General features: G+C 39.6%; 1 protein-coding gene and 1 long non-coding RNA gene across 2 annotated transcripts in view; one reads left to right on the top strand and one right to left on the bottom strand.

Annotated features, from left to right (window-relative positions):
- The window catches only part of LOC109037826 (uncharacterized), a 308,967-nt gene that overhangs the window by 23,469 nt on the left and 270,083 nt on the right, over nucleotides 1–15,415 (bottom strand). The gene's annotated exons all lie outside the window — the stretch shown is intronic.
- Nucleotides 3,053–6,882, top strand: LOC140225750 (uncharacterized). The gene is made up of 3 exons (XM_072305643.1): nucleotides 3,053–3,214; nucleotides 4,591–4,743; nucleotides 6,553–6,882. The coding sequence occupies exons 1-3, from the start codon at nucleotides 3,080–3,082 to the stop codon at nucleotides 6,880–6,882; spliced, it is 618 nt and encodes a 205-aa protein (XP_072161744.1). The 5' UTR covers nucleotides 3,053–3,079.

Genomic DNA, 15,415 nt, shown 5'->3' with positions numbered 1-15,415 from the left:
CCCCTCAAATATAGTCCTATAGTATATAGTATAGTATATAGTCCTATAGTATAGTATAAGTAGTTGATCAAATTTCGTTTTCTTCCCTATTTCGAGATCTATATTTAGACGCCGTGCCTCATCCTCATTTTAAAGGAAGTATAACCAACATGCGCTCCTCATGGCAGTGTCTCTCAGTCACTTATCCGGTCAACTGCTTGTTTGGTCAGGTCTGATTAATGGTGCTAATACCTTCATCTTGCCCGCATGTGAGCCATGGCTTTTGATCAATGCCCTCGCTGAACAGAAACCCTTGGCAAGTTACATTAAAATTAACTGAACGAGCCGTTAGATTAAGGTAGAATTAAAATATATCAAAACACTTGTTTTCTCATGAAATATCGAAAGGTGTACGTCAAGTGGATTACATTTTGCAAAAAGGCACCACTATCTCTGGCTCTACCATAAAAGCACCTTTCTGCATAGGGAAACCAATGGCAGATATGCTGTTTCTTTAATGAGCCAAAAAAGTGGTTCCTTATTGTGAAATGTAATGCAAGTGTCCTGTAAGTATAGGTAATATGTTTGTAGGTCAAACGTCCGGTAGCCTTAGATAAAGGTAAAATTCAAATCTATCACAATACATGTTTTCTCAAAAAATATCACGTAGAACAAGGTAACTACCCGGAAAATTTCCATTCCAAAACCCATGCGAAAAATAACAGCTTTTTTTGTTCATTCCAATCGACTCATATCTTCACTTCCTCGAGGCAACGTAAGTTTGTTCCTGATCCACATTTTTATTAAACTCAGGGTGAAACATTTTACTGACTATGTGATTTAAATCCGCCGCTTCCAGAGCGTTACTTGCTTCTTGTATCCTGTGATGTTCTCTGAGCTGAATGCACTGGTCAAAACGGATGATCTTGTACCCTTACGTCTCATCCTGACAGGGTGCAGCTCATTTATCCCGGCACATGTCGACGCAGTCCTTGCCAAACTGCCGGATCGAGAGAAAGCTAGTTTTTACTCCGGTAAGTTGAGGGCCAACAATTATCGCAGTTCAATGGACCGCTGGACAAGGTACGAATTTCAGCATTCTGATAGGTACAAGTTTCTTAACTAAAATTTCACGTAAAACACAATGCGCACAACTATAAGTACCGAAATCAACTCCTTACGAAGATATTTACCTAATGATTTTTGATACGTGAATTCAAACCACCCGCTCATGAAAACTCAATGCTTCACGTGATTCGCATCGCACGCTAAAACGTCACCATGACAGTCTCTGTCATATAAAAATCTGGTAACCTCAATCTTGACGCTTTGGCTCACCTATAGCAAATTGCTTACAGTTTGAGCAACACATGGTGGGAACTGAAAATTGCTCGATTGAGAAGCTTGCTGAAACCGTTGTACTGCGCGATTTGACTCACGCAGAGCTTTGAGTTTCTTGTCAGCGGGCAGTTCAAATTCCTCGTAACCAATGTGAAATAAAAACGTTAATATCTTCGTTAGGAGTCGGTTAAGTAATTTTCGTTGCGCGAATCGTGTTTTACGTGAAATTCTAATTAAGAAATGGACGTATTTCTACCAAACAGACCTATATGTGGAGGTGAGAAATATGGGGTGTGCTCTAGAAATCTGTATAAGAAACAATGTAAAAGTGGGCGTGGTTCCTTTTGAAGAATTGGAAAAGCGGGATATTGCATTCTATCAAACAGACCTATGTGCCAACTGAACGCGGAACTCATGAGCCGCGGGCATGGCAAAAGAGCGTTGTGAACAGGGCTCATGAGTTAAAGCGCCCAGACGAAGATCGCGCTCCTCGCTCCCCAGCTCGATCATTGCCGCTGACGTCACTGGCGCTTTATTATTCCCATTCACTCTTACGGCCAGAGAACTAACGAGCATACCCCATATTTCTCACTTACACATAGGTCTGTTTGGTAGAAATACGTCCAAATATGTATCAGAATGCTTAAAATCGTACCTTGTCTAGTGGTCCATTACACAATCTCAGAAAATTAAAGTAAAGAATATCATCAACACGACTTGTAATGCTGTTCAATGAAAGAATACTGGGAATGCAGGGAATATAACAATCGATACACTCAATGGCCGTTTCTTCAGGAGACCAATACTGCCGGGCTACGGAAAAACGCCGTATGTATCTACATTCAGGCGTTGCCAATTTTCCTCCAATAAAATACGAATTTCCAAGAAAACTGCAGTTGTATATTTTTCTTAGAATTTTTCAAACAATTTAATCTAATGTGTCCGGCAATTTCAGGGGAAAATATACATAACTTACCTCCAAAATACACCTTTTATTCGGGGAAATTCGGCAACTCTTGGATGTTTGCACGGCGTTTTTCATCAGCACGGTAGAATCACATATATCGGTGGTGAAAGTTCAGAGGTGCGTATCTCAACTTTTGTCAATTATGAGTTACCTGCATGAAGGTGATGTTGAAGATGTCGTCAAAATGCTAGCAAGGAACCATAATCGAAAAAAATTGAGAGGTCACCAAAAACCGTAGAACTTTTTACGCGTATCTCGGGCTTCAGTGTAGAATTGTATATCTCGTCCTGGACCCTTCCCTTGATCCGGCGCATCTCACGCACAACGGGTTCACCTCGGCGTTTCCCGCTTCTTGGATGTCAGGTGGGGCAGCCCCTGGGGGTTGGGCTTTTTGGATGCCAAGGGGGGCAGCCCCGAGGGTTGGTTTGTTTGGATGCCAGGTGAGGCTGCCCCTGGGGGTTGGGCTCTTTGGATGCCAAAGGGGGCAACCCCGAGGGTTGGGTTGCTTCGATGTCAGGCGGGGCAGCCTTTGGGGGTTGGGCTTCTTGGATGCCAAGGGGGTGCGGGGTTCACTTGCGGTAAAATGTTTGAGAAATTTTACCCCAAGTGAGTAACGAAATTTTTTAAATTTTTGTACCATAATTGACTTACGGTGCCCCCCCCCCTCCACGAAGTTTCTATCTGAATATTTGAAGTTGCCTCTCCCTTTTTTATAGTTTGATAATTATTATTTAGAAATATTTCCTTTCTTCTTCCAAAGTGTTCGGTTTGACCGAGGTGTGGCCTTTATTCATGGCGCTGCAAAACGATCAAAACCCCCTGAACTTGGGATACCCAGAACCCAACACAGAATTGAAAGTTATTGATACTTGTGGGAAAAGTCTCAGGCCTGGAGAGGTAGGAGAGCTGTGTATTCGGGGACCCCAGGTAGGTACATTTACCTTAGTCTCTAGATTATTCAAGTCAATAGAGCATTATGTTGTGATTATTCACTTTAACGAACTTCACCTTTGTTATTTTATGCGCGCTTCTTTAAAAAGTGGCCGAATTTGGAATGCTCTCATGTCCTTTTTAACGGAAAAAAATGCGAGCGTGAAGCATTTCTCCCTTATGAGTGTCAATCACACTCTTAATGAATCAATTGGAAAATTAAGCGCGCCTTCAATTTTTTGAATATGCAGCACAGACATCTCCGGAGTACGAATAGTTGTATTTTAGTATTCTAATGAAGAGAACCAGTGCAGTCATTGTTTCGAATTTGCTGCATCATGAGTGAGAGCTGTAAGAGCTATGCAATAATCATGAAAATTTACAAGATGCATTTTGAAACTCATCTGGTTTCTTAATCAAATTTCTCGATTTTGGATATAATGCAATGTATATTCTTCGGAAATTAAGAACGGGTCACGAAACCTTGTGTTTTTAATTTAATATTCTGAAATTACTAGAAGCGTAGATTACGTGGTGATTCATTGAGTATTTTTGGAGCTAATATCGCGGTCAAGCCCGCTCTTAAAAAGTCTAAAGACTCAGAATTTCAGACGCGCTGGAATGGCGGGAAAACGATGGAAGTGATGTACCACAGCCACGGCAGTGAAATCGCTGTCTCCTCTCGATTCCATTGATGTTTGTTAAAATAAAACCCATATTTCAATGTGGAACGAATTCTTCTTTGTAAGTTATATTCTTAATCCAACATCGAGGTCGCAATTTATTTTGCGGATAAGATATTCTCAAAAATTTTACGCTGTTAACTACATAACATGAATGAGATTCGATTCTTTGATTCTAAAGATATACTTTTGACTTTCTCATTATTTTCTCATACGAGGAGTAGAAAGACCTTTGATAAAAATCTGAAATCATTCAGCGTGTTTCACGCGTCATTTACCCTCAGAAATATGTATTCGTAAGTCGAAATTCGTTCATGGTTTAGTGACCTACTGATGGTGACTGCAGCAGTGACCATTTCACCTCTCACAATCAGCATGTGCGTATTTTCCGGGTTAGCTTTTCCACGTCGCAAAGTGGATCAAGTCAATGAGAGAGGTCGGACATGAAATTTTTGACTAAAACTGCAAATTTTGATGTTCGATTCGTCACTTTTTAAATAATAAGGGTTGTTCCCACAAGAGAATTTCACGAGAAAACCAATTAAGCCACTTTTAAAATCTCAAAGTTTTGTATAAATAGAGATATAAGCTTTTAAAGTTTCCAAATGTTGTTGGCCTCTCCCATTGACTCGATCCCTTTTGCGCCGGTGAGTTTTTTTCTCTCTTTTTTCCTTTTCTTTTCCACAACAGGTGAAGAAAGGTTACTTCAACAATGAAAAAGCAACTCAGGATACTTTTGATGGTGACTGGCTCAAAACCGGAGACACGGTTTACTATGACGAGGATGGTATGTTTCACTTGGCTGGTCGATCAAAAGATCTCATCAAAGTCGGAGGACGTTCGGTAAGAGTGCCGAAACTTCTTACAGTTCGTCTCTTTTTTGAATTTCGATGGCCAAAAGGCAAAACCACGGATTTCCGTTTGCGACGTCGCAAACGTCCTGTCACGTTTCAATTTTTCTCTGAAAAACTGAACATGTGTAATTTCTTGAAAACATCCCTGACTTTTCATCCGGGTCAGTAGCGATCAGTAAAATATTCTGCAAAAATTTCAAGGCATAATGTTGGCTTGTTACTCTTCGGAAAATCACGACAGGAGTGGACATTTTGAAATACCGCTACGGAGATACGTGGTTTCGCACTTTGGCCATCAATATATGGGTCGCGTTTAGCAAAAAGGAACCAGCACGATTACTGAGTTTTCAAAAGTGTGCAACTTTTCTCTTCTTATAAAAATACTCAATATACAGTACAGTGTTAAAAGTTCCACAGTTATTTTCCTTTACAATTGACAATTTTTCGGAGGAAATAATTTGCTGTTCTGGGAGATTTTTTAGATTAGTATGAAGAAGCAACATTCTACAACACTGTAACGGCGCTGGTTCATTTTTGCTGAATGCGATCCATATATACCCCAATTGTATTAAGTTTTTTTCCAATTACGTACCGCAAACTGAGTGCTCAGGCAGCAATAAGGGGTCGGGCGAATCTTCAACGATTTAAGCGCGCACCGAGTTTTACGCGCAATGCGTGAAGTATTCGTGCACTCTTGTAGGCGCTAAAAATGCGTTCCGCGCTGTTGGCGCAATGCTTGAAGTATTCAGGCAGTCTTGTAGGCGTTATGCCTTTCGCGCAGACCGCACTGCGTTCAGCGCGATTATTCAGACTCGCGAAGTCAACGTTCTTCGACATGTCATTACCATGGAGTTTAGTACACTCTGTATGGCAATGTTCTTTATTAAGTAAAATAAGAAAGTGGCAAAATGCGGAAGTATATTTAATTTGAAAAAGAGAGATATCTGAACAATAAGTGTTACAATAACTGAACAGTTTAGTCGGGAAAAACCTCAATGAAAATGGTCGTGTTGCTTTGAAACAGTATGAGAAAACGCTTTTAGAAATTCACAGAAAGAGGCGTTTTGTAACTTGGTTTGCTTGTAAAATAATTAAACATGCACGTGAAATGCAGCTGGGTTGATTTTGCTCAAATCCCTCCAAATTGGAGGGTATAGATTCGATCGACATGAATCGATCGAAAAATAAGAACGTGAACCAATCGAAGTAATTCGATCTATTCACGACATTGTTGATCAATTCACGAATTTGTCGATTGCTTTACGGGATTCGTCGAATGATTCGCCGGTTTATCGATCAATTCACGGGTATGTTGATCAATTCACGGGTTTGTCAATAGATTCAAGGGTTTGTCGATCAATTCACGGGTTTGTCAACAGATTTAAGGGTTTGTCGATCAAGTCACAGGTTTGTCGATCGAATCTGTGTTGATCTAATCTGCGTTGATCGAATCTGTGACGTCGATCGGTTCACGTTTTTATTTTTCGCTCGATTCATGCCGATCGAATCCACATCCTTCCTCCAAATCACCGCACAGTGGATCGAGTCAATGAGAGGTTAGATATGAAATTCTTGACAAAAACTGCAAATTTTAATGTTCATTTCGTCACATTTTAAATTTCAAGGGGTGCTTGAAGAAGAAAATTTTACGAGAAAACCAATGGAGCCACTGTTAAAACCTCAAAATTTTGTATAAACGGAGTTATAGGTTTCTAAAGGTTCCAAATTTTGTCCGACCTATCCGATTGACTCGATCCACTGTGCGCCATGTTAATTCTTTTATAACATGTATTTGTAGGTTTCTCCATCAGAATTAGAATTCGTCCTGCTGAACCACCCGAAGATAGCAGACGCAGGCGTGGTAGGCGTGCCTGATGATACCCAAGGGGAGAAGCCAGTGGCGTTCGTGGTCCCAAAACCAGGCGTGGAACTCGACCCTCGAGAGATTCAAGCCTTCGTTATATCCGAGTTAGCACCGTACAAAGCCCTGAGTCGCGTCATCGTAACAGACGCGCTGCCCAGAAACTCGATCGGGAAAGTGCTCAAAAGAGTTTTGAATGAGCTATTTGTGCTCAAAAGGCCTATGATAAAGCTAGGAAAAAATGTAATGGGTCAGTATATACACTGATAAAAATATTTGTATCCATGTGTTATTTTTAGCTAGTACAGGGTAATCTAGCAGGGTTAAACGGCCAATTGCGGAAGCCGAAACACCCCTAAACCCCCTCTTTAAATTAGGATTTCGATGTTTTTTAGATCATTTATGACTTCAGGGCATGAAAATACAGGGGAGTTCTAATTTCACTACCGATGCCAAAATTCAGGGGAAACGATTTACTTTTCCGATTTCTGGGGGGTCGTAGCTCCGACTGGGGGCACTTTTGGACAAAAAACCTCACACAGCAGAAAAGTCTCATTTTGACTCATAGAACACGCTCCTGCAGTGTGGCTATTTAACCCTGGATCACCCTGTATCAACCAAAAGTAACACAAGAACACAAATACAGGGTGATCCAGGGGTAAATGGCCACACTGCAGGAGCGTGTTCTATGGGTCAAAACAAGACTTATCGGTTATATAAAGTTTTTCCCAAAAGTGCCCCCAGTCGGAACGACGAATGCTCCCCCCCCCCCAAAAAAAAAAAAAAAATTTCGGAAAGTAAATCGTTTTTCCTGAATATTGGCAACGGTTGTAAACCAAATCTCATAAAAATTTGTACATATCTGTATTTTAATGCCCTAAATTTATAAAAGATCTAATTAAAATCGAAATCTCAATTTTAAGATGTGTGTGGGGGTGTTTCGATCGGGGTCAATCGATCAAACCAACATACCTATATTTTATCAACAAACTGATCGCGGTAGACGCACGAGTAGTAAAGACAGTAATCACGTCTCCGAAATTGGAAATGTAGTTGGAGTTAAGTTGGAAATGTATCAATCGGATGCACCATAGAATTAACCCTAACGAAATGTGCACAATCTGTAACACTACTCAATAGCCTGAAGATGCGCACCACTTATTCTTTGTTTGCCCCATTTACCATATATAACACTCGAAAATATTATTTACACAGCTACCTTAACAAAGACATAAACCTAATTGGACCGCGTTAAACAGAAAGGAACCAAGCCACATCAGATATTGCCAAATTTAACAGGGACATTTTATTTTTTACGAGAGAACGTTAGTGCGGATTTCTTTAAAAATTTTCAGGAATTTGCCTCGCACCGTGGAGAAACTTCCACTGAAATTTGCACAAAAAACCGCACAACCGTCTTCATGTAAAAAATTAAATTGCCCCATTAAATTTGGCAATAGCTGATGTGGCTTGATTCCTTTCTGTTTAATGCGGTCCATTCTCAGTAAAGACGCAAACAAGCAACAGCTTACAGATATTTTATAACTATTTAACAACAATTCTGAGTATAAGATCGTTCATAATAAATGAATAATTGAACCAAGAAACAAAGCTTGCCTATCATGAACGGTGCTTTTTCATGCACATAATTGTAAGCCTAGCAAATCTTAGCTCGCAGATGCAGCATAATGAAGTAATCTCATGTTTGTAAATGATCACCCAACCTAACCCCCTTTGTTAAACCCTCCCCAGGATAAAAAATAAATTATTCTATCTATCTAAGTTGGAAATATGTAGCCAACGTGCGTTAAAAATACAGAAAACTGGAAATCTCAATACACAGGGAAAAAGTTCATTCTAGAACAATTTCCCCTCAAGGAGATACGCTGTTGTCTGCAGTTGCCTTCCTGAATGGTCGTAACTAGTGTTGCACCAAACAGCGTATCTCTTTGAGGGAAAATAGCGCTCGAATGAACTTTTTGCCTACGTATTGAGATTTCTAGTTTTCTGTGTTCGGTGTCCGGACTTTTCGGCGCGACCGTTTCGGCGCGAGTGATTCGGCGCAGGATTGTTCGGCGCGGGATTTTTCGGCGCAGGATTGTTCGGCGCACGTTCTTTAGTTTTTAGAATACAAGAAGGGGCTGTTTACCTTATTTTCCAGAACGCTTTCCTGTCAGAATATCCCGGAGAGGAAGACAAAGAAAGTGGAAGTTGTGGGTGTGGTTGATAAAAAATTCCAAGAATTTGCTACATAAATGTTTTTAGATGGTCAAGTCTTGGAAGTTCTTACACCCCCTTTTGCCAGATAAGTGTCCAAACAACGATAACATAGGAAAAGAATGAGAGGGATATAGGAGTGGAAATGAAACTTCACCAGCTTGGTCCACTAACTGGACTTAACGGAATAGAAGGCCATGGAAGTGTAAAAAAAAATGTATTTATCCCGTGGCACTAAAAAATCGATAACTTCGTATAAATTGCTAAAATTAGCTGATTGTGAGTCCGTATAGTAAAGAGCCCTTGTCACTAAAAAATAAAGACAAAACACATTCCACAAAACTATCAAGATAAGCGATCAGTGCGACGAGTTCAGAGGTGCCAGATTTGCTGTCTACTGAAATACACCGAAAAGTCCGTGCGCCGAAAAGTCCTGCGCCGAAAACCCCCCGCGCCGAAAAGTCCGGGAACCCTGTGTTTTTAACACACGTTGGTTACATTTCCAACTTACAAATATTGTGTTGATTTAGGACTTGTTGCGGTGAATTTAGCGCAGATAAACATGGAAAGACCGGAGAAATGCATTCCTCCGATTGCGGCCATGGTATTCACTACTCGTTTTTTATTAAATCTCTTCAAGAAATCTAGCTGGCATATTTTCTTGAAATCGTCAATCGAAGGATATAGGGTTATTTTATGCTTTACTTTCCCGTATTAACCAAATTTTTGCGTTGAAACTCTCTAGGGGTTCTCAGACGATCAATGTGGGGCTATCAATATCTCATCAATATCGAGCGGGCCGCTCGATAAGCCCTGTGTCCATTGGTCAAAATGGACGATCAAAATGAATCCGATGTAAACGATGCTCCGAAACTGGCCCGTCAAATTTGAGCTGCCCCATCCACTTACGCTACTGAAAAATCGCCAGAGCTGGCTCCTCATTGGTCCAGCAGCATTGTTGTGCTTCTTGGAGTGCACATAACCTCAAACCCGACAGGTCGCCATGTACTCAAGTGAAATTAATAATTATGTACACTGTACACTGTACAATATATTTACATTAATCTAACAATACACTTAAGTTACAGTCACATTTCTTTGGCACGCACGAGTCGAAAAGAAGTAAAGGAGAACGAAGGTTATGTTATGCTTTCCATCATCGTTGTCTGCTTGCGATGGCTGTTGAACAAAATAGAGTCGCGCCGCTCTATTTTGAGAGGCAACACTCAACATCGCATCGTTGAGCCATTTTGATGGTCCATTTTGACAAGTGGAGACAGCGCTATATTGATGGATCGAAGAGCTGTGATTGGTCGCACAAGCTGCGCGCGCATCATGACCTTGATATATTGATAGCTCATATTGATCGTGTGAGAACCCCTTCTGTGTACCCCAGCGAGTCAACACAAGGATGCAACTTTTCCAGCTTAAACTGACAACCCGTTGGCTCTCAGAGAAAGAAACTATTTCCATTTCAAAGTTGTTCGATTCGACCGCGTTAAGCAGAAAGGAACCAACCCACATCAGTTATTGCCAAATTTAATTGGGCAAATTAATTTTTTCACGAAAACGGTTTCGCGGATTTTTGTGCAAATTTCCGAGAATTTCCTGCATAGTAAGAGACAAATTCCCTCAAATTCCCCTTCCGCACAAACGTCCTCCTATACAAAATTAAATATTGCCCAGTGAAATTTGGCGGTAGGTACCCAATGTGGCTCGGTTTTTTTCTGTTAAACGCGGTCCAATTATCCAAAAAAATTCATTTTGGACGGATGTACTGTCCACGCCAAATGAGTTTAGGGTCATTCCACGCCTAGGTAGTCCGGGGGGTATTTTTTTTTAACTCTCCAAAGGACCCAACGATATTTATTTTTGGACTCCTTAATGATCCTAGTTTTTGGAAATATATGTGGTTTACCTCCGTTTTGTTTTTTTTCTCGCAATTTTTACGTGTTTTGTAACCCTGTTGCTTAGCTTTATCCTACTGTAAAAAGAGTGACAGTTTGGTAGCAATGTTTTCTGGTATTCCCGCCAAAACCAAGTTTCAGGTTATACTTGCAGTTGTCAAGAAACTGATTCAATGTGCCCCTGCAAAGTTTCAATTTTTAAAAGTAATTACTGTTTATTATATGTAACTTTTCAAACTTATTGTTAGTGTATTGACTGTCACACCCGTTACGCAAAACATAACTATTTTAATTCATGTCATTTTGAGATGCCAATTTTTTCCGTACGTCTTCAAGTCAAGTACAGCTTTGGAGTATTTTTTCCAAATTTTTATCTCAACAATTGATGGGCAAAAATGCGTAACGGGTGTGACACGTTACGGGTGTGACCAATGAGAAGAGGCTTCAATTATGCAGATGATGCCTCACTTCTCACCATTTTTTCTACGGTTATCACAAGAAATACACTCATTATGCATAATTAGAGGTTATGTATACATATAATAAGACAGAGATGGCCAACTTTTTTGCCATATTTCAGTACTTAAAGTGAATACGCCTTATCTCAAAAGGACTTCAAATAGAACTCGTTGAACTCTCTCCGATTTGATCGAAATATTTTCACTTTACTATAGGCCCAGACCTACCGTGCCAGGGTTTTTTTTTTGGTTAATTTGAGCCATGCGAGGTCCATGACCGCGGGGACGAAAGGGGAATCCTGGGTTACCCGAAGAAAAGCCCTGGGACGGTAGGTCTGGGCCACCCTGTAGAAAAATGTAGTTTTGGCATGTTCTACATTAAAATGCGTCATATTGCAGATTGATTCACTGCTTAGGTTTGCCTACAATAAGAGTATGAGAAGAAAAGTAAGTTTTTTAACTTTTAAACTCTCTCAAAAATGATGCATCTCAGAGAGACAGGTTACGTTCCAGAATTCATCTTTTTGATGGATCGTCAATCAGAAGTATAGTAGAACATGGCGTCATGCTGACGTAACTGATGGAGTCTGATGGAAGGTCAGATGACGTATCCTCGATTGATCCCAAAAACGCTTTGATGAAATTTTCGATGAACGGGTTTGTTTTGTTTACTATTATCACTTATCAGCGAAGCAATCTGTTTTCGTTTTCTTCAATTTTAAGTGATTGGGGCTTCATGCTAGTAGCGAAATAGCTGGCAATTCAGTCATTTGAGTTTTTCGATTATTCTGCAGGATTTGTTTGGAATCTTGTCCTGCCATCTGTTAAAGTTTACCCATGTGAAGTTGCTATCGTAGAGTGTTTTGCTTTCTTGAAGTTATTTGTAACTGCTCTTTCCATGTCATTGGACACCTTGTACACTTATCTTTACATGATATCTTTCTGCTTACATGCTAGAGATCTGATGTTTGATCTCACCAGCTGATTAAAGGCAGTCAAAACAGATGATCCTGCAGGAGTCATCTGTCCGTTTAAGTGTTAGTAAGCATTTCTCTCAATACGTAAGTAGTCCTGATCGCTTTCTCAGTGGCTTGTCGCTACTTTGTTCGCACACATTGTTGAATACCCCAACAACTTCAGGCGAGAAATCAACCATTGAGGAGAGCATTAAAGTCCTCAACAAGGAAGCTGAGCCACTGAATATTTCTTGAGAACTAAGGTTGTGCAGATGGACATGCAAGTTTGCCTGGTTTCAGGAAATTTTATTGGCAGGCTTTGTAACAAGGCTTTCAGTGGAAGCAATCGCAACAAAACCTTGGTAACTATCAATATTTATTAAATGAGTTAGATAGCATTTCAGACGATTCAATCATGCTCTGCGTCAGAGCTCAGTACTGAGACTTCCGCAGACTCGCAGACTGTGTTCATTCTTTGACACTTTGTCCAAAGATGTTAAGTCCTATTCTACAGAAATTTTGGATGAAAATCTCATATTTTGTATATTCTTTGAAGTACTTAGACCAACGAAACTTCTCCTAGTGAAAATTAATTATGAATAAGAATATTCAGATATGAGGCTGTTTATTAAACATATGGCGCTCAATTTTGGATTGATCCCTCTCCTTTCCCTCTGATAATGCTTTTGTGACCTACGGGCCCCACTTACGTCAAGACATAACAGTGTGACGCTAACCCAAACACCCATATGAATGCATGTCTGATATTTTCAGAACTGCCTCTAAGATGAAGAAAAAGCAACTTCAATTTTTACTTACTTATACTGAGGGTAGGCCCTACTCATCTGGGGTTGAAGGCAGAATGTGTCCAGTTGGCATTGATGGCGTTGCAAACCATTATAGAACATTCCTATAGCAGGAGATAAATTCAGCTCTTCATACAAATTATTAGTGATGAAACTTCCATGTTAACATCGAAAAATAATTTTGAATCAATGCTGAAAGCGATAGGCAATGGCACGGAAAGGTAAGTGAAAATGTATCAAATTGATAGCTCATAGTGCCGATGGAAAACCACTAGCGCACTTTGCTTTTGTCAAAGGACGAAGGTATTCAAATATTGCACTTACACAATGTTACAGCCAATTAACTTGGAGCCTAGTTGCAGCAGAATATAAAATTAAAATGAAATGACCTTTGATCTGTTAGTACCAATCTGTCCGCGGGTAATATCATGACCATGGCAACACAACACTTTCAGATGATCAAAACTTCCTGGATACATACATAATTTCATAGTCAATAGATGAAAACCACGAATTATCACAGGCTCCCAATATTATTCCCATTCGAAATAAACTAAAAAAACCTAATACATCTTATAGAAAAGGAGAATACTGAATAATGGAAAAATTGTCTATTGTCAGGAAATATTATTTACTTATTTAGTTTATATTTGGAGGTTAATTACGTCATGCGACGTCATCTACATCGGCGTGCATCGGCTTCATCGAACTCCGGAGTACGATTGATCTGGTTGATCCGGTTGATCTACTCTACGTCATAGCGATGGAATCAATCAGAATTCCAAAAACGCTTTGATGGATCTGCACCGATGAATCGTCTACTATTCATCGGTCCCGGAAACACTTTGATGCACAACCGATTCAATCGATTTACATCGCGATGAATTCTGGAACGCAACCACAATTTGTCACACACGTCACGTCACACCCGTGACGCAAACGGTAGATCTGGGCCTCCTTGTAGAAAAATGTAGTTTTGGCATGTTCTACATTAAAATGCGTCAAACTGTTGATTGATTTACTGCTTAGGATTGCCTACAATAAGAGTATGAGAAGAAAAGTAATTTTTTTAACTTTTACACTCTCTCAGAAAGGATGGACCTCAGAGAGATAATCTGTCACACCCGTTACGCAAACTTTCCCATTTTTCAAGGAAAGAAAAACAGATAATCGAAAACGGATCATCGGCAGTTGAAGCAAAAACCCTTGGCTTCATCATATAATTTAATCAGATTTTTACATTCATAAAATTCGCTGAGTTTCCACTTTACACTCACTGAGGAAAAACTCACTTCCAAAATCGGTCACACCCGTTATACGCATGCCTTATAATTTTTTCTGAGGAATGGAACAAGGTAAAAACAATTTCTGATAAACTGAAATGATCTATAAAAAAAGTTCTTTCTGCTGCTGCAGATCATTTTTTAATTAAACCCCAAGAAAAAGTTCAAAATGTTGTTTAAAGTTAAATTGTTGTCACACCCGTTACAATGGAATGACCCTTTACGCTCCTTTAGAATGCGACAAAGGATCGTTCATCAGCCATCACTTTCACATGTAGAGCGCGGTGTTGTTATTTTTCTACATCTACCCACATCTGTGACTGTCCATTTGGAAAGAGATTTTAATAAACGGTGACTGCTGATTTCTATCTCGAGCTTTATTCAGTATGAGGGTTTTAAAATTTGGAACCGTGCACTGAAAAAAAAAAATCTCGGTGCATTTACTGAGAAAAGGGTAAAATTACTAAGAATTCAGGGTTCTATTTGATCCCAGTTTTTTCTTGGTAAAATTACCATTTATGGAATTGGTAATTTTACCGAGAAATCTCGGTAAAATTATTGACTTTCTCGGTAATTTTACTGGACCCCGGTAAGAAAGCCAATATTTTTTATCGACTGTGGTAGAATTACCGAGATAAAATGGCAAAGTTACCGGGAATTGATTACCAATACAAGTGGTATTCTTACCTGAAAATAACAGTAAAAATACCGGTTTTTAGGTAAGCTTACCAGTCTGTCTTGGTAAAATTACCAATAATTGGTAAAAAAATTGAGATGCTAAAGGTACCAACGGACCTTTGGTAAAAACGCCGACAATTTTTTTTCAGTGTGACCGAAATGAGAGTATTTTTCCAGTTTCACTGTTGATAAGTCCTCGCCTAAGCATGGAATTTAAATTGTAGTTCCATAAATAATTGAACTGACATTTGCTCATGATTTCTTGAGGATATAATCTATATAATGTCTCGATCTCAACTAATGGGTGATTTCACGATAACAGGAATAGTTAAAATGTGAAATACCTTAGAAATAAAAGTGCACCAATTTTAACAGGATTTCATTACCTTATTTTAAAGGTATTAAACTTCCTTTTTCCAGCTTTGGCACGCTCTATTTTAATTCAGTGCAAAGTTAAAGTGATTGATAAACAAGCCATTGAATCAGGTATCAGCG

The sequence above is a fragment of the Bemisia tabaci genome, unplaced genomic scaffold, assembly GCF_918797505.1.
Source record: "Bemisia tabaci unplaced genomic scaffold, PGI_BMITA_v3".
In the NCBI taxonomy this organism is placed as follows: Eukaryota; Metazoa; Arthropoda; class Insecta; order Hemiptera; family Aleyrodidae; genus Bemisia; species Bemisia tabaci.
The sequence above is the reverse complement of the archived record's forward strand: the minus strand, read 5'-3'. Positions and strand labels throughout refer to the sequence as shown.